This window comes from Barbus barbus, assembly GCF_936440315.1.
Source record: "Barbus barbus genome assembly, chromosome: 7".
NCBI classification, from domain to species: domain Eukaryota; kingdom Metazoa; phylum Chordata; class Actinopteri; order Cypriniformes; family Cyprinidae; genus Barbus; species Barbus barbus.
In genome coordinates, this window is record NC_136735.1 from 26,465,385 (window position 1) to 26,485,220 (window position 19,836).

The 19,836-nt window shown below is 42.8% G+C and overlaps 1 protein-coding gene across 1 annotated transcript; it reads left to right on the forward strand.

Annotated features, from left to right (window-relative positions):
* Positions 1 to 9,149: 9,149 nt before the first annotated feature.
* On the forward strand, positions 9,150 to 19,280 carry LOC306872722 (putative methyltransferase NSUN7; the record flags this gene model as incomplete). Its single annotated transcript, XM_079421475.1, has 11 exons — positions 9,150 to 9,594; positions 13,148 to 13,206; positions 13,295 to 13,431; positions 14,207 to 14,359; positions 14,457 to 14,640; positions 14,718 to 14,931; positions 15,057 to 15,200; positions 15,290 to 15,391; positions 16,847 to 16,964; positions 17,219 to 17,318; positions 18,384 to 19,280. The coding sequence occupies 11 exons, from the start codon at positions 9,150 to 9,152 to the stop codon at positions 19,278 to 19,280; spliced, it is 2,553 nt and encodes an 850-aa protein (XP_079277601.1).
* Between the last annotated feature and the right edge of the window lie 556 nt (positions 19,281 to 19,836).

The window sequence follows — 19,836 nt, forward strand, 5'->3', positions numbered from 1 at the left end:
GGGTGACTTGAGGATCACAGTGAGAGCTTCCCCGTCGAGTGCGTCTCCGCGGGCCTCTCACTCCTCTAGCACATCGCACCGTCTGGGGTTTCCGGACGAGTTTGTGGAGTCCTCGGACAGGGCGGGGCCCAGCATCTCGTTCGGAGCTCCAGCAGATGACAGGATGTCGGTCACTGCATCGGGGGATGAGCTAGGTTCTGGAGATGATGATTCGGCTGCGCTGCCTCCATCAGGAAGAGTGGCGTTGACCGAGTCAGATCCAGAACTGACTGCTATGCTTTCCCGGGCCGCTGAGAGCATCGGGCTGCACTGGAGGCCTCCTCCTTCTCCCGAACGCTCAAGGCTGGACGATTGGTTCCTGGGGGCGCAGGCCGATCGCAGGCAACCGCCTCCGGTTCCATTCTTCCCGGAAGTGCATGAGGAGGTGACTAGGTCTTGGAGGGCACCTTTTTCTGCCCGAAACAGACCTAGTGCCTCCTCCGTCCTCACCACCCTCGACGGTGGGGCGGCCCAAGGGTATGTGGAGATCCCCCCAGTTGAGCGCGCCATTGCAATGCAGCTCTGCCCGCAGGGCGCTGCCGCCTGGAGGGGTAATCCACGCCTTCCGTCCAGGGCCTGTAAGTTCTCGTCCGCTCTGACGGCCAAGGCTTACAGTGCTGCTGGACAGGCCGCTTCCGCCCTGCACGCCATGGCCCTCCTGCAAGTCCACCAGGCCAAGGCGTTAAAGCAGTTGCACGAGGGTGGTGCTGACCCAGCCGGATTGCAGGAACTGCGCACAGCGACGGACCTTGCCCTACGGGCGACGAAAGTCACGGCGCGGGCCCTGGGTCAGACGATGTCCACGTTGGTGGTCCAGGAGCGCCACTTATGGCTGACCTTGGCGGATATGAGGGAGTCTGACAAACACCGTTTCTTAGACGCCCCGATCTCCCAGGCCGGCCTATTCGGCGAAGCGGTGGAGGGCTTTGCCCAACAGTTCTCCACCGCACAGCAGCAGACAGAGGCGTTTCGACACATCCTGCCCCGGCGGTCCGCTGCTGTCTCCACCCCACCGCCGGCTGCAGCCCCTCCGTCTGCTCGTCGCCGAGGGCGCCCTCCTGCGGCCTCCACCTCCGCTCCAGCTCGGCCCCAGCAGCAGCCTTCACAACGGCCGCAGCGGGGAGCTGGCCGCAGGAAAGCGGCGCAGCCCGTCTCTGCCCCTGCCAAATCTGCGAAGCGCCAGGGCAAGCGGCGGCCCTGAGACGGGCGACCCGGAGTCTCTGGATCCTGCTCTTCAGGAGATGGTGACTGCACCACTCCTTCCCCCGGAGGAGGGCCGGGTGGAGAATCTTTTGTTCCCTTTTTATTCTGTTCCGCCACTGGCTCTCCAGCCAGTGGTACCCAAAACCTCAAAAAAAGAGCAGTTTCCTTTTTCTCCGGGTCCCAAGAGGGCGAGGATGGCAGTGCACGAGACCCCGTCTCCACACTCCCGTCCCCCTCTCCTTTCGCCTATGAGCAGCAGGGTCCGGTCCGAGGACGCGATGCCTTCTCCCGCGCCCCCTGCTCAGCCTTGGAGCCAGGTAAGTGTCGCACTGCACACTCAGACCCCACTTCGGAACGCACTGCCTTCCGAGGCGGGCCCCTGTGCTCCACTTCGTTGCCCCGCCGCGGGTACGTCCGTGGCTCCCTTGGTCCCGCTTGTACGGTTTCTGGGGGCCTGGCTAGCGCTCCCCAGGCCGTCTCGCTGGCTCATGAGAACCATCAGACTTGGCTACGCGATTCAGTTCGCCCGGCGTCCCCCCAAGTTCAGGGGCGTTCGGTTCACCTCGGTGTTGAGCAAGGATGCCCCTCTCTTGCGTGCGGAAGTCGCGGTCCTGCTGGCGAAGGACGCGATAGAGCCGGTCCCTCCAGCCGAGATGAAGTCGGGGTTTTACAGCCCGTACTTCATTGTACCCAAGAAAGGCGGTGGGTTACGACCAATCTTGGACCTGCGCGTCCTGAACCGGGCCCTTCACAAGCTCCCGTTCAGGATGTTGACGCAAAGACGCATTTTTCAATGCATCCGTCCGTTCGATTGGTTCGCAGTGATCGACCTGAAGGACGCGTACTTTCATGTCTCAATCCTGCCTCGACACAGACCGTTTCTCCGCTTTGCGTTCGAAGGACGAGCATATCAGTACAAAGTCCTCCCCTTCGGGCTATCCCTGTCGCCTTGTGTCTTCACCAAGGTCGTGGAGGCAGCCCTTGTTCCATTAAGGGAAGCAGGCATTCGCGTTCTCAACTACCTCGACGACTGGCTCATACTGGCCCAGTCTCGAGCACTGTTGTGCGATCACAGGGACACGGTGCTTGGCCACCTCAGCCGGATGGGGCTTCGGGTCAACTGGGAAAAGAGCAAACTCTCCCCTGTGCAGAGGATCTCTTTTCTCGGTATGGAGTTGGACTCGGTCAACCTCACAGCACGTCTCTCAGTAGAGCGTGCTCAGTCGATGCTGAACTGCCTGGAGTCTTTCCAGCGCAAGACAGCGGCTCCACTGAAACACTTTCAGAGGCTCCTGGGGCATATGGCATCCGCAGCCGCTGTCACGCCGCTCGGGTTGCTTCATATGAGACCGCTTCAGCATTGGCTTCACGACCGGGTCCCGAGATGGGCATGGCGACGCGGCACTTACCGGGTCTCAGTTACCCCGTCCTGCCGTCAGACCTTCGGCCCGTGGTCGGATCTTGCTTTTCTTCGGGCAGGAGTTCCCCTAGTGCAAGTATCCAGGCACATTGTTGTCTCAACAGATGCCTCTGCCATGGGCTGGGGAGCCATGTGCAACGGGCATGCAGCTGCAGGGCTCTGGACAGGGTCCCGGTTGCAGTGGCATGTCAATTGCCTCGAGTTGCTAGCAGTATGGCTTGCGCTGCGCCGCTTCAAAGGGCTGCTACACGACAAGCATGTACTGGTCCGTACGGACAACACTGCGACCGTTGCGTACATCAACCACCAGGGTGGTCTACGCTCCCGTCGCCTGTCGCAACTCGCTCGCCATCTTCTCCTTTGGAGTCAGAAGCATCTGAGGTCGCTTCGCGCCGTTCATATCCCTGGCGAGCTCAATCGTGCAGCCGACGAGCTCTCACGTCAGCCCGCCCTTCCGGGAGAATGGCGACTCCACCCCGAGGTAGTCCAGCTGATTTGGAGACACTTCGGGGACGCTCAGGTAGACCTGTTTGCCTCCCCGGACACGTCCCACTGCCAAATGTTTTACTCCCTGTCCGAGGGTACCCTCGGCACGGACGCGCTGGCACACAGCTGGCCTCGGGGCCTACGCAAATATGCGTTTCCCCCAGTGAGCCTTCTCGCGCAGACCCTGTGCAAAGTCAGGGAGGACGAGGAGCAGGTCCTCTTGGTGGCGCCGTACTGGCCCAGTCGGACTTGGTTCCCAGAACTCATGCTCCTCGCGACAGCCCCTCCTTGGCAAATTCCTCTGAGGAGGGATCTCCTTTCTCAGAGAGGGGGCACCCTCTGGCACCCGCGTCCAGACTTGTGGAATCTCCACGTATGGTCCTTGGACGGGACGCGGAGGTTCTAGGTGGGCTACCTCCATCGGTAGTAAACACAATCACTTCAGCTAGAGCCCCGTCTACAAGACACGCTTACAGGCTGAAGTGGAACCTGTTCGTCGATTGGTGTTCTTCCCGCCGGGAAGACCCCCGGGGATGCCCGATCGCGGTCGTGCTTTCTTTCCTGCAAGATGGGTTGGAGCGAAGGCTGTCTCCCTCCACCCTCAAAGTGTATGTCGCCGCTATTGCCGCACATCACGATGCAGTAGACGGTAAGTCTGTAGGGAAGCACGACTTGGTCGTCAGGTTCCTCAGAGGGGCGAGGAGGTTAAATCCTCCGCGCCCTCATCTGGTACCCTCTTGGGATCTCCCCTTGGTCCTGTTGGCCTTGAGGGAGGAGCCCTTTGAGCCTCTGCAGTTAGTAGAGCTTAAGTTTCTGTCGTTGAAGACAGCGCTCCTCACTGCATTGGCCTCGGTCAAGAGGGTAGGGGACCTGCAGGCATTTTCGGTCGACGATTCGTGCCTAGAATTCGGGCCGGATGACTCTCACGTTGTCCTGAGACCCCGGCCTGGTTACGTGCCCAAAGTTCCCACCACACCCTTCAGGGATCAGGTGGTGAACTTGCAAGCGCTGCCCCGGGAGGAGGCAGACCCAGCCATTGCTCTGCTTTGTCCCGTCCGCGCTTTGCGCACTTACGTGGACCGCACGCAGAGCTTCAGGACCTCAGACCAGCTCTTCGTCTGCTTCGGGGGACAGCAGAAGGGGAAGGCTGTCTCCAAACAAAGACTTGCCCACTGGATAGTCGAGGCTATAGTCTTGGCCTATCAGGCCCGGCGCTTACCGTGCCCCCTCGGTGTGAGAGCACACTCTACAAGAGCCATTGCTTCCTCTTGGGCGTTGGCGCGGGGCGCCTCGATAGCAGACATTTGTAGAGCTGCCGGCTGGGCGGCACCTAACACGTTTGCGAGATTTTATAATCTCCGTGTAGAGCCCGTGTCCTCCCGTGTACTTGGCTCAGACGGCCAGTAGCACTGGGACACTGCTCGGTGTCAATCCCGCTTGCTGCGCCATTCCCCTCTACGGACCGGATACGTGCGCTTTGTTGCTTCTCAGTTCAGTTCCCCATGGCGAACCCTGTTGAAGTTCCTCCCGCACCCTCAGCAGTCAGGCGTGGCGGAACGCCAGACGCCAGGTCCAGCACTCGTGTGTTTGCCCAAGGTCAGCCCTTGTGCTGGGCTAGGTGCCCGTGTGTAGTGATTCCCCTTCGGGTGGTCCCACATGTGTATTCTTCCACGGTACGGTTCCCCTCACGGTGAGCCCGTGTCTTTCCCTGGCAGAGACCTTCTGCCGTCTCTGCTGTGTTGTTATCTCACCCCAGGATGGCTGAGTCTACCTCAGAGACTTCCATATGTAGTACTGCCCTTGGTCAGTCCATATGTGTAATTGCCACGTGGTACCTCCTTACGCAGGATGTGGCTTCCGTAGCGTTCCTCTACTTGTGGTACGCTTTCCCAGTGTTATCCATAACCACTGTACGGAACAGCAGTGGCTGTCATCTCTGCCTAAGCCCTGTCCTATCTTCCACCCCAACTGGTGTGGGGGGACTGGTGTGGGGGGCTTCCGCAGGGCACTGGAGGGGGTCAGCAATAGTGGCGTTTTCCAAGGGATCCCATTAGTCAGTCACACTGACGTTACGTCGAACGTGACTGACTGATAGGGAACGTCTCGGTTACGTATGTAACCCTCGTTCCCTGAAGGAGGGAACGGAGACGTAACGTCCCGTCGCCATAGTTGCTGTACCACCGCTGTACGGCCGGGGCACACAGTCTCGGCTCCTCAGCGAAAAACTGATGTGCGTTTGCACGCGCTCTCCTTTTATACCCGCACTGCGGGGCGGGGTGCGCGTGGCGAAACACGCACGCCAACTGTCATTGGCTTGTTTTGTTAACACTCGAAGATGATTGGGCTCTCGAGCGAGTTCCCATTAGTCAGTCACACTGACGTTACGTCTCCGTTCCCTCCTTCAGGGAACGAGGGTTACATACGTAACCGAGACGTTCAGTGTTGTATAGAAAATATTGAGAACACTAATAAAACCAAAAGATATGTTTGTTTTTTTTTTTTTGGGGGGGGGTTAAGGAAAAAAAGGCTACCTGTTTATTTTAAGATAATTAGCTCAATTTAGCAGTTTTATTTTGGCGGTGATTATTAGTTTGACATTTGAAAGTGTAACTGCATGTACTATTACTATGAGGCACAATACTTTGTTCAATAAGCAGTAGCTTCGCTAGTGCTAATGCAGTAATAAGTTTTTTTTCATACTTGAGCTGTCTGGCTGTATACAGTCTTTTAACTGTACAAAATAACTCAAGGTCAAATATGAACAGGCCTTACTCAAAATCACAGACTCTTGAAAATCAAATTTAAAAACAACTAAAAATGAGTATATGGCTGCGACACACTCCAAAAAAGTTGTGACAGAGGCAAAATAAAAGTGAAAAGGTTATAGAATATCCAAATTAAACTGTTTTTAAACAGTCCACGGTAAGCTGGTGAATTGGTAGGTTTGTGATTGGGTATAAAAGGGGCATCTTAGACTTTCAAAATCCTTCATACACTAAAAAATAGTATGAGCTATCTACTTAAAAAATATATATGGTAACAAAATTACACATCAAATTTTCAGTAGTTTTTAAAGCTTGATTTTTTAATGGAATCTACCTGAGTAAAATATCCTAAATTATTTGAACTGTGACACAATGAATTTAATATTAATAGTGAAATCATTTAAATCAAATTTTGTTTATATTTACAAAATACATTTAAGATGGTCAATGAAAACTTTGGAAATCTTTTCTTTGTATTTTTACCATGTTACTTGCAAAACAAAACAGTGGGAAAAATTTATAAAAACTAATAGAAATGAGAAAAACACAACAAATTACTAGAACTTTAAAGTTAAAGTGAAAACATTAAATATAAAAAACTAATTCAAAATCTTAACAAACTGATACTAAAACAACATTGTATGAAATAGTACTGAAGCTGAATGACCTGTCACTGAACACACTGATCTGCCCCTGAGGCATTGACATGTGGCTTAGTGAGAAAAATTAAAAGAAGCTGTGTCTTTCTTCACATTACTAATTCAGCACACAGACACACACGGAAGTGTATACACACCCCACACACATTATTAATTAGGCAGTCTCTCATGTTTCCACTGTGTTTGTTCCACTAATCTGGAGTTAAAGCAACAAAGGATTACTTTCAAAGAGATTGACAGATCTCATCACTAATTAAAACTCAACTGATAACAGCGTAGACCAATCAGGTGATGTCTGGGTGGGGCTTAATTAAACTCAGGAGCTGGTTGGCTGTCAAAGTTTAGAATAAAACCATCATGAGTTCTTTGAAGTGGCTTCTAGAAGCTTCTGATTTAGGATGCGTTTACACTGCAAGTCTGATTTAAAACCACATTTGGAAACGGCTCAGATCGGATAGGAAAAAATCGGATCTCGTGTGGATTTTTGTGTTTACACGCGTTCCTCAAATTCCGATCTGTGTCAGATATGGGCAAAAGATCAGATTTTTTTCTGCCAGTGTAAACGCAGCCATAGAGGAGACCTGTTGAGTTTGTTTCGGTGCTAATGTGGGGGTAATACAGGGAGGCTGGGCTTAGTTCGGATTTGAGCCCAAAGCAATGCATCATTTAGCATGATGAATGCAAACGTCAGGCTAATTGTATCTCATTGGAGCCGACGTGCGTCAGGCATGAGAGGGTTTCAAATGAGCAGAAATTAAGCGTTACTCTGGAGTCAGTTTACCCTTAAAGCCAGTAGCCTGTTCTTTAACTAAACTCTAGTGAATAACACCGCCTCAGTTCTGTAAAGAAGTATGTAAGAAATACAGCTAACATACTTATAAATGAACATATATAACAGTATATGTGCTATCTTCTTTAACATCTTTTTCTTAACTCAAACCTGTGAGTGTGTGATTTACAGGTTTTTTTATTCATTGTGTGCGTGTGTGTGTGTGTGTGTGTGTGTGTGTAGGGGAGTGATGATGAGCAGCTGAGTGACTACATCTGTAGAGAGAAGATTCACACTCTGTTGACAAGAACAAATGTGTTTGTTGTCGTAGTGACACAAGATCTCAGAGCTAGAGAGAGAGACAGAGAGCGAGCTCATTCTCACATTCTGTTCTTATATCATATTCATAACGTGACCTGTTGCCATCCGACTGCGCTTACATTAAGAGAGGTATGTATTCAAATTTACTTTTCACTAATTAGATTTTAAATGTGCCTTTTTAAATTCTAAACTGGCAATAATTAGCAAATTACAGGATTTGAATGAAAATGGAGTTTTCTTTAAAATTTCTTCAGTTTCACATTTCATTTTAGTGAAAATGAAGATGAAATATTGACGTTTCTGCACTCTTGCTATGTCACAGGTTGGTCTGAGACAGTATATGAAGAGTTAATAAGAGCAAAAACTCGTTTTTTAAAAATGTTCAAAAATCATGTTTTTTATTATGTTATCCTGTTTTTATTGTGTTTTATTCTGTTAGTCAGCTGTTTATTGTTGTTGTTGTTGTTTTGTTGTTGTTGTTTTTTAAACCTAGTCAAAATAACCCAACATGCACAATGAAAAAATTATTTCTGAGAATTTTTAAAAAAGGAGTTATCTGTTTTTGCAAATGAACTCTTCATATACTGTTCAAAACTCAAAAGCTTAGGGTCAGTAAGATTTCTTAATGTTTTTGAAAGAAGTCTAGTATGCTTACAAAATGCAGCAAAAAAAAAAAAAATGTAGTAAAATATTGTGAATAATTATTATTATTAGAATTTTCTAGTTTTCTAAGTTTTTTTATTTTATTGATTTGATAGCAAAGATGAATTTTCAGCAGCCATTACTCCAGTCTTCAGTGTCCCATGATCCTTCATAAATAATTTTAATATACTGATTTGCTGCTCAAGAAACATTTCTTAATATCACAATTTTTTCAGGATTCTTTGAAAAGAAATTGCATAAGGACTTCACTGTCACTTCTGATTACTTTTCATGTTTGCTGAATAAAATCATTTCTTAAAGTCACATGGACCCTAAACTTTTAGACAGTAGTTTATGTACAGTGGATTCAAAAAGCTCTACGTTGAAAGTCTACAATCTTGGATTCAAATTTTGATCTAAACCGTTACAGGAAAGAAAGTAAAGACAGAAAGAAATGTTGTGATGTTAAATAAATTTGAAATATTTAAGGTTTGCACTGTTTTTATGCACAAGTTGTAGTAGTGTCAGATTTTGGGCCCAACTGCATATTCTTTAACATACAGGGTCAAAATACTATGTAAACGAAAAATAATTTCAAATAGACTAATTCAGATGCCAAGGGCCCCCAAATTTGATGATCCCTGTAGTCTGATTTATGTAAAGACTACATTATACTGTGTGAGAAAACATGTTGTTTACCATTTAAATAATGGGCTTTTATATTGTCACTGTACTGACCCTAGTTGAAAGCCTCTGAGCTAAATAATGCATGTAAAATAATACTTTAAATTGATCTATGATAATCACAAATGCAGTGTGTTTTTACAGAATTTGGCTCTATCAGAATGGTTAAACAAACACTCAGCTCCACACTAGACTCAGATCTACCAGACGTCACATCACTGAACTTGCTGGATCAAGAATCAGCTCCTAAGAATAAAGAACACACTCCAGTCTCTCCTAAGGGCCCTGTGAGAAAAGTATGTATTCAGTCCCTTAAAAAGAGGGTCACTGTAGTGCCCACAGAAAGGAACAAGATGGAGAGAGAGGGGACGCCATTGGGATTCCCAGACTCTGTGTACATTCATGCTGCAGCTATTTTCCAGAAAACTCATGTGGAGAAAGACCTCACCCACCGACTCATTCGCTATAGGAGCATCAGTCCTAAAGGCGGTGGTGGTGGGAATGATGATAATGATGATGAAGATTCTGGGATTGTTGACGACGGTGATGCCAACACCAAGAAGAATGAGCACTGGGCGTATGAGCTGGCGTTTAACACTCTGAAATGTGAGTGACAAAATGAAGCCAGGCCAATATGGATTAAGTATTACATTGTTTCCTTTAAAAAAAATCTGCATTCTAGCATTCTAGTTGGTTTAACCTGCATAATCTAAACTCCATAAAGAAGCAAAATAAGCCTTGGGTAAGAGTGTAAACATCGTGAAGATAGGGATGATAAAGATCGTGCCTTAAGAAGGCACAAGAATCTAATGTGTCCAGTTCATCTTGATTGTTTTTGCCGTTAATCGCCCTGTGGTCACGAATGTCATTATTTTTGTGGCCTGCAAATCTTTAACATCAATTATTCAGTTCCTCATGACTCAACGGTGTAGTTGGAAACAGATGAAGAGTCCTAAACGTATATTACTGTACCCAAAATTCAATTTTTCACCCTGTCCTTCAGTACAGAAGAGGAGAGCTTTTCCATTTTATAATGTTGTAGAGAAGACCGGGGTTGGATGTCACGCTTTTTTCTTTGGTGGTCTCTGATGGAACAAACATTAAGATAACCCTGCTTGGTGAAAATTAAATCTTAAATTGTTAAAAACAATATTTAATGTCACAGAATATTTTTAACATATTAATATTGAATATTAATATCCTTAGTAATCTTACTTGATGATAATTTCAGCAGTTACTAATATATATTTGAACATTATTTAATGGACCTGAGCTAACATGAACTAACAATGAACATTTGTGTTATTAACTAGTATTAACAAAGCTTAGTAAATACTGTACAAATGTATTGCTCATTGTTAGTTTATGTATTAACTAATTGTAACTAATAGTGTAGTGTTACCAAAATATGGTTTGTATTGTTTTCGAAGCTTCATATCAGAAAATTGGAAGATAGAAGATAAAGATAATAATTTGAAGACTGATATTTGGGTTGTGGTTCATGTAAAGCTGCATTCTCTCCATGTTTCCTGTCATTTCTTCTCCTCTGACCTCATCTTTCCTTGCCTACCCCCTCTTCTTTCCATTACTGAGGTCCTGAATCAATAATTTGGGAATGTCTGGTCACATTCTGGTTGAGTTTCTTCTTATAGCTTATCTTCTCCAGACATGTCTCTGACTCATTCCTCTACTCTCTTCACACACACTCTCTCTTTTTTCTCTCTCTCTCTTTCTCTCTCTATCTCTCACTCTCTCACTTACTCTCTCACTCACTCTCTCACTTTCTTAAACTTTTTGCTTAGGGGAGGCTTTTTTACTCTTGTATTTTTTTTTTAGGACATCTATTTGCTTTTAGTGAGCAGGTCAGACATCAGTTAACTGACTTCTGTAAGACTTTAATGGCTGCGCTGAACTGTAAGCACGAGTTCAGTTTATACTTGCAGCCAGTTCTATCATCCAGAAACACAAAAACAACAAATGAATTATTTATATGCAATTCTGAAAAATCAGACAAAAGCTTATCGGTCTAATGTATTGTACAATATATTAAAGGAGCTTTTTTATTTGATAGTACTTATCATTTTTTTGTTTTGTTTATAGAGTTTAAATCTAAAACAAATTCTTGGATCTATGCTTCTGTTAACGTTCACCAGAGCGACCTCGCACTGAACGCTCTTTGTTTGCATGTGTCATTGTTTTCTAATAGAATAAATGAAACGGGACAAAGTTAATCTTGACAAACTATATATCATTCTGAGGGTCTAAGCCTCAAGCATCGACGACAGATCGCTGTTTTTCGATGGAAAGCTTATAAGGAATGAGTGGCACAAATTTGCTACATTTGTGTAAGCAGTACACATCCAAACACGCAGAATAAAAAAGCAGTACGTACCTTTATCATTGTAATAACGAGCCACAAACGCGTCCACTGCTGAAATCCCAGTTTAGTTAGAGAGGTAAGGGTCCACAGAACAACATCCCAGCGAGCACTTTTAGTCCAGCGAAACAATAACGTTGTAATAAGCATGAATATTCCTTTGTTTACGTTTCATTTCTTCAGAGAGTTATTGTTCGCGTCCGTTATGGAATAAATTACGCTCAAAAACAGCGTCTTGGTGGTAAAAAAACAAAACGATGTTGCAGCATACGGTTTTACAAACATAATGAGACCGTCTACGGAAAAAAAAGTCTCAGAAAAGCGGAATATAGATTATTTGAATTTGGCGCTCCCTCCTGCCAGCTCTGACGCACACTGTGACACGCACGCTGTCATCTGAGCGGGGCGTAACTTAGCGATCTGCTTTATCCATAAAAAACTGTTTTTTTTTCTTCTACATTTTTTATATGTGTGTGTGTGTATTGTGTGGGGAATGTGGCCGTGTCTGCATGATTATAATATGTATGGACGCACATCAGCGTGTTTATTAGCGACTCTATGACGGCTATCATTGTGATTCATTGATCAGCTATTATTGATTATATGGCCCATCTGTTTTATTATCATCTGAATGGAAGCACAACAGCGTGTGTTTACTGACTCTATGACCATGTCTGGCAATATCACTTCACGTCTGGCAGTGATATTTATCATTGTAATAACGAATAACGAAGAATACTTCAGTATACATACTATATACAAAGCATTTTTTTTCTATTTTTTTTCCTTTTTTATTACTCAAATAATTATTTTTGTATTTTTTAGTGCTCAAATAAATCTGTCTATTATTTTATAATTGAAAAACTATGCAGGAACATGTATAATGACTAAAATAGCTTGTATAATTCTGCAATCCATTTGGTGGTTATTTTTCCTCAAACAGGGGGGTGGGGGGACTATAAATAGTTTCTGAAAAAATATTGCAGGAATCTCATTTTTCATGGTATCTTCTTCAAATTTGACACAAGGCTTTCGATCCATTACTTTTCTGGATTGCTCCAGGACTTATTTCATGTATTTGTATATGAAATAAAAAAACATTCAGTGTGGAAAAATATTTTTCAAGGCACGTCAGTGCCTATAACTTTTTATCTTTTTGAGCATTATCAACTCTGGATGATAGATAGTAAAGCCCAGAGTCTCTTCTTTCCAAAGATACCTAATTTGTTTGTGTAAGCACACTTTGTCACAAACTGTTACCATTTTAATTTAGGTAGGTTATTTTCACCTGCGAGGCCACAAATGGGGTTGAAGGTTAACAGGTTAAAACAGATAATTAAATAATTTTCCTCAAGTTTTGAAAGGAGGAATTTTGTAAGAGACATCATGGAAGCTGTTCATTTTTAATAATATATATGTATTTTTTATTTTAAAATAGACAGGATTGATTTAATGAAAAATGTTTTTTATTTTAAATTCAGTTCATATCTGTTTTTAGAGTTAGTAAGCCAGTCTGAGTTGGAATTCAACTATTTTTTAATTCATTTCTCAGCTAAATGGATGTAACACTCACATAAATTTTGCAGTTGGGTAATTTAGGATCTCTGGAGTAGACGTCTTGAGTTTTTGCTCTCCAGACGTTAACTCTTTATATTATGCTGTTATACTGCAGTGGCTATTACAACTATCCACTGCAGTATAACAGTGACATAATAGCATCAGTATATTGCTCAACTTCATTTACTAAAGCTAAATATTCCAAACTTTCTCCTACCATCACAGACCAAGATCTGCTGGAGGAGATCCTGACTGACAGCTACTTTTACCGTTCTCAGCAAATGGTGGGTCTGTTATGACTGGCATCTGCCCTTTTATCTTGATATCATGATTGACTTTTTGTTTGATGGGTGAGTTTGTGTGTATGTTCAGCCAGATGATCTTATGGCTCTTGTGGTGGTCGTACTTTATGACCTCCTGGACAGGAAGTTCCAGCCCAGAGAGCCAATGAAAAGAGCAGAAGAGGGACTAATAAAGGAAGTGAGACAGGTGGAGGACAGCCTTTGTAGGTCAGTATGAGCAGATCTGCCCTGTGAAAATGCATTCATTCTTTATTAAGTTAGACTTACAGTTATGATGTTCTTTAAAACCCATGGAAAGAAAAATCTAACCTGTGTCTCCTAGACCAGTGGTTCCCAACCACGTTCCTGGAGGCCCCCCAACTCTGCACATTTTGCATCTCTCCTTTGTCTGACACACCCATTTCAGGTCTTGGAGTCTTTACTAATGAGCTGATGATCTGAAATCAGGTGTGTTTGATTAAGGAGACATGGAAAACATGCAGTGTTGGGGGGCCTCCAGGATCGTGGTTGGTAACCATTGTCCTAGAAAGTAATGAATTTTAAAAAAAAATTTGCTGTCTTTACTATTTTTATCCATGTTTTCATATTTTCTTTCTCCATACTATAAAAAAATATGCTAATAATTAATTTATAACATTTAAAAATAATTAAATATTTTAATAATTAAAATATTTTAAAATAATAATTCCTATAGTTGCAACTTTGTCTCCCAGTTGTGAGTGACTTAAAAATTTTGGAATATGACCATCATTTGCAACTGGCATTTTTTTTGTGTGTGTGTGTGTGTGTGTGAAATTCCAGCTTTATTTCCTTTTTTTCCCCCCACAGAGTTTAGATTAGACATAGATTAGACCTTTTTTTCAGGGCTGCAACATTGTCCTGAAAATTAAATTGCATTACATTACATTATTGTTCCTCTAGTGATGTTCCATAATTCTTGGACCTTAAAAATTATGCTTGTATGTTTGTGTGTACATATCAGGTTCAAGACCAAACTGGAAGCCTCACTGGCTCAGTACAGAATAAAACAGAATTTGCTGACAATTGACAGTTTCCTGCCACCAGTTGTGAGGGTTAAACAACAAAGGTCACAAACATTACTACTCTATGCCTGGGTCAACACCCTCAAAGCCAGGTAGTTTGTGTCTGCATATGTATTTATGTATACACAAATGTATTTTTCCTTATTTATGTACACCTCTCATATTGTGTTTTTATTCCAATTTATTCAGCATTGAAAATGTATGTGAGACTCTGATGACATCGGGCTTTACTCAGGTCGACTCGCACACACCCCTGGCAGGAAATGTGTTCTGTAAGGACAAACACTGTTCCAATGTACTGATGTTTCCCAGACGGCTCTTAAAACAACTGGAGAAAACCAACATAGTGACAGAACACACACTCATAATACAGGTAATAAAGACACACAGACATACAAGCATCATCAGTGCAAATCCATATCCAGGTTTAATTTGTGTGTATGAATACAGGATAAATCTTGCAGTCTGGCAGCATGTGCGATTCGCCCGCTGTTGGTGGAGAATGGAGACGTTCTGATGGTGGGGTCTTTCTCTGCTCTGACTGTAGCTCACGTGGCTGTCCAGGCCACTGCCTGTTCTGGCTGTGTACATGTATGTGGGGTCCTTAATGTCTCCACCTTCAACAATGAATTACAAACCATCCTCACCTCTACTGCCTGCAAAAGTAAGTGTTACTCTGCTGAACCTTATTCATGAGTGATATCTACGTATCATAATAAAGTACCCGTCTTTTGTTTGGCCAGTAGTGAAGTATTGATTCTCGGGTATTTACTTTCTTTTTTTCCATAGATGTGAAACTGATGTCTGAGTACTTCAGTGAACTTAATGAATGGGATTTGCGTATTCAGAAAGTTCGGGTGATTGTGTTGCTCCCAAAGTGTTCTGCGTCAGCACTTTGTAACCCTGTTGAGTTTATCCTCAATGAGAGTGGAGGTAGAGCAATGCATGATTTTACATTTGAGACATTGAATAAATGCAAAATAAAACAATGTTTTAAAATAACGTATACTGCTCTTATTCAGACAGAGGGCTGCTGCATGGCCTATCTAAAGGAATAATCTCTGAGAGTAAACTGGACACACTGGTTGCCAAGCAGAAACAAGACCTCGACCATGCACTCACCTGTGAGACACACACAAATACACACACACACACACACACACGCATTCATTTACTACCTGGTTCTGTGACATTAAGTAGTTTTAAAACTCCCCCTAAGTGAAAATGAGAAAACGATATGCGGTTCTGTTCATTTATTTCGCCCTCTTTACTGAACCTAATTTGGTCCCACTTTATATTAAGTGGCCTTAATTACTATGTAATTGCATTTAAATTAATAATTTGGTACAATGCATTTGTTGTGTACATATGTTTTTACAATGTAGTTATATTTTTGGGCTTTTATGCCTTTAATTGATAGGACAGTAGTAATTAATAATACATAACAATTACAAAAATGTTTTATTTTTCTGTAAAAAGGTTAAATTAATACAATATAGAGAATACTTCTTGATCAATTCTATCAATAACAAATAAATTGTTTTCTGCATTACCTTCATAAGTTTATTTTGTGAGAAGACAAAATTACTGATCAAGAAGAGACGGGAGTAATGGCTGCTAAAAATGTATTGTATTTTATATAACGTTTTAAAATATATTAAAGGGTTCATGAACTGCCTTTTTTATTATTTTGTACTGACATCATAATTTAGAAGTAATAGGCTATTTTCTGTCTCGTTTTGACCCCCCTCATCAGAACGCTCTGTTTGAATAGGCGTGGCGAATTGTTGACTCTGAAGTAAACACCCACTGCGATGATTGGCTAACTCAGTACATATCACACTATCTGTAATAACATACAAAGCAATAGTGATGACACAATTACAGTTACTCACACTTGTGATCCAATATAGTCGGCACATCATCGTCTTTTAGTTTCAATCTTTCTGAAAATCCTGTGTCGAATTGTGCATTGTTTGTAAATGAATCCATGGTAAAATTAAGTGAACAAAGGGCCAAGTTCTTACTGACGCTGTCTGGATGAAAAGTTAATAAAATAACTTTTATCGTTTGGTTTCTGCGTAAACTTGCGTTTGCCTCTCGTTATTTACACTACATGTGCGAATCGGTGGGCGGGGCTAAACAGGCAGCGATGTAGAAGCAGGCCTTGATCTTCCTCTGCGGAGGCAGTGTTTAGCCACACTATTACTTAAAGTGGCACATTCCACAAGCTGTCTTTTTTTACAGATTGGCTTCAATATAAGCTGTTTTTAGACAAAAGAGAAAGTTTTCGGTTCTGAAACTGGCAGAATGTTTTTGTCATTTTATAGCATTATATATCTAAAGATCAAGTGAATTTTGATTTCTCAGTTCATTACCTCTTTAAAATATAAAACGGTTATCTTAAATTGTAATAATATTTCACAATATTACTGTTTTTGCAGTATTTTTTAATAAAATAAATTCTGCTAAAATATTGTCGACCTCAAATTTTTGAATGGTATAAAATTTATTTCTAAATCCTATATTGACTATTGCACATCATCTGAGTTATAATGACCTAACTTGATTAACTGCAGTTCCTAAGGTGAAAGCTGTGGTGTACTGCACATGCTCAGTATATCCAGAGGAGAATGAAAGACTTGTGAAGAGAGCACTTGAGAACGCAGACAGCAAAGCAAAAGCTGTGCCCTTCAGGTACACACACATCTCCCTCTCTCTCTCTCACACACACACACACTCACACACACTCACTCTGTCCAAGCATTAAGTCTTTCCTGTCACACGCCACTAACTGTAAGGATTTAAAGTTGCTGTATCCATGGAAACGGCGGTTAATCCACAGGAAAGCAAGTGGGGGAAGGATTATGAATGTTTGAGTTATGAGAAAATGGATATGAGTTGGATTGAATTTACAACACAAAACATCTCTCTCTCCGTCTTTCTCTCAGGCTGGTCAGTGCAGGATGGGATGATGAGGAAGAGAAGTTTTTCAGAACTCAAGCATCTGACGTCACAAATGGCTGTTTCCTCTGTGTGATGAAAAGAGAGGTGAGAAAGAAGGAACAAGAGAAAATCAAATGACTAACAGGTTTTATAACACACATAATAGGACTTTTACAACCATACTGATATCCTGTGATTCATATGCTGTGTTTATATCTAAACAAGTGTGAAGAAGTGTCTGTGAGTAGAGTTGGTGAGAGAGCGAACGCACACACACATACACACACTGCTCTCATGCAGAGCTTGATGCATTGCTGTCCTAAATACTGGCAGCGTAGCTCCAGTTCGCACTAAATAATGAACACATGTGTCTGATCACATTAGCATCCACACAAGACCACACACAGCAAGAGAAACCAGGCTGTAGCTTCTTTTGTGTGTGTATGTGTGTGTGTAAGGTTGCATTTGCACTTTATACTGCATATAGACTGGGGTTAGTTGTCACTTTTGTACTACAGTGAATATACAAGTCAACTGAAATTAAAATTAAATTGAACATTACCTCCAAAAGTAACAGGAATCTGCTATTTATAACTGATGGTAAAACAATTGTGAAATGCACAAATAAAATAAAAAGGTGAATTAGTTTTTGTCAGTGAGATTTATGTCAGAGAAATTAATGATGATGCATTAAAATGATTAAAAGTGACAGTATAAATATTTAGAATCATTTCTGTTTCAAATAAATGCACTTTTTTAACTTTCTATTCTTTAAAGTATCCCCAAAATATCAAAATAAAAAAGTATCAAAATATTAAGCAGCACAACTGTTTTCAACATTAATTTAATAATAATAAATGTTAATTTATTAAATTCATTGAAAACACAAGGCAACTTGCCCCAACCTGACATAAACCCTTGTCCCAAGAACACAGTTTTTAACTTTATTATGAAAATCTACCTTAATTTGATTGTTGACAGAAGTTGTGTAAAATCAGCTAGTCAGATCTTTCCAGGTTTGTGAGCAGAATAAATCATATGGTCGGCAGACTGTGGTTGTGCCGCCTGTGGCTAGGAGTATTGAGATAAATAGTCCTTTGTGACAACTAGCCCCAGTCTCCCCATATGTAATATTGCTCTATGCATATGTGTGTGTTTTCTTTCTAACAGCAAGACCCAGCAGAGGTAGAAACTGTGCAGGATATTTTATCACGAGCTGTTGCTAAAGGTTTGTTGGGGGGGCTGCTGCCTCCTGACCCTGTGAACGGAGAGAAACAGAAAAAGAGAAAAAAACAAAAAGGATCCAAACCAATTCTTCCGCCTTCCTCCCTTATTGAGCCTCCCGCATCGGTGGTTATCAGTCAGAGTCCTCCAGCTGATGGTGTGCTCACCTATACCATCATCCAGACAGCAGACGATTCAAATCACACTTCCAGAGTCCTGAATGACAGTTCTACTGTCCTAGATCATGCTTCAAGTCAAAGTCAAAAATCTGCAGTTATGGATGCCACATCTAGCACTACAAATCACTCCAGTGTTCTAGACCACTCATCCAACAATAAAAATCAGCCTTCTGTTGTGCAAAAGAAGCGACCAAAACGTCATAAGCCTCGAGCTAAAGTTGCTAAGCAGTCCAAGAGTAAAAAGTCTAAGTCCCGCACTCGTGAAGAACGTCAGAGCAGGTCTCGACCTCCACGCAAGAAACTGCTGCACCTTCGGCCATCTCAACACCCAACCATTACCTCCATTAAACCAACTCCACCTCAGAGCAAACCCGCCACCGTCAGAACCCCAGTATCACCTCACAGATCCAGACATTTGCACAGCAGAGCTGCGTCTCAACGAGAGTCCGTTAAACCAAAAAAGGAAATGATCAAATCAGAAGCCTTCAAGCTAGACAGGGAGGAAATCCGGTCAAGAGAATTAAGTCTTCCTCCTGTTTATCCCCTCAGTCCTTCACATCTCTCTTCATCCCCCTATCGATTGTCCATGTCTTCTAATTTCTCCAGCAGTCTTTCCTCTTCTAGCAGCATTGCCAAAGGCAGAGACTCCATCATTTGGCGTTGAGCTACAACCTGTTGTTCATAAATACACATCCCATGTGCTTCCATGCAAAAGAAGAATTGTAGTAAACAAGTTTATCGCCATTGAAAGCAAGGTACTGATCTCATGACTAAAACGGTATAGTTGATTAAATGGTTAGTTTATCTGAGAGCTTTCTGACCCCAAAAGAGCACAAAAATATTCTCGTTGCTTCATAAAATTACGGTTGAACCACTGAAGTCACATGGACTATTTTGTTGATGTTCTTGGTACCTTTATGGACCTTGACCGTGGTAATACCCTTGCTGTCTATGGGAGGGTCAGAGAGCTCTCGGATTATCAAAAATCTTAATTTGTGTTCCGAAGATGAACGAATGTCTTATGGGTTTGAAATAACATGAGGGTGAGTAATTAATGACAGAATTTTCATTTTTTGGGTGAACTAACCCTTTAATGTTTATGTATGCTGCACTTTAGCAACACTGTAATTGTATCATGTATATTAAGTTGAATAAATGATTTAGTGATTTGTAACCTGTCTAAGGTCCTACTTTTGTGTTGCACTATATGTCAGAATATT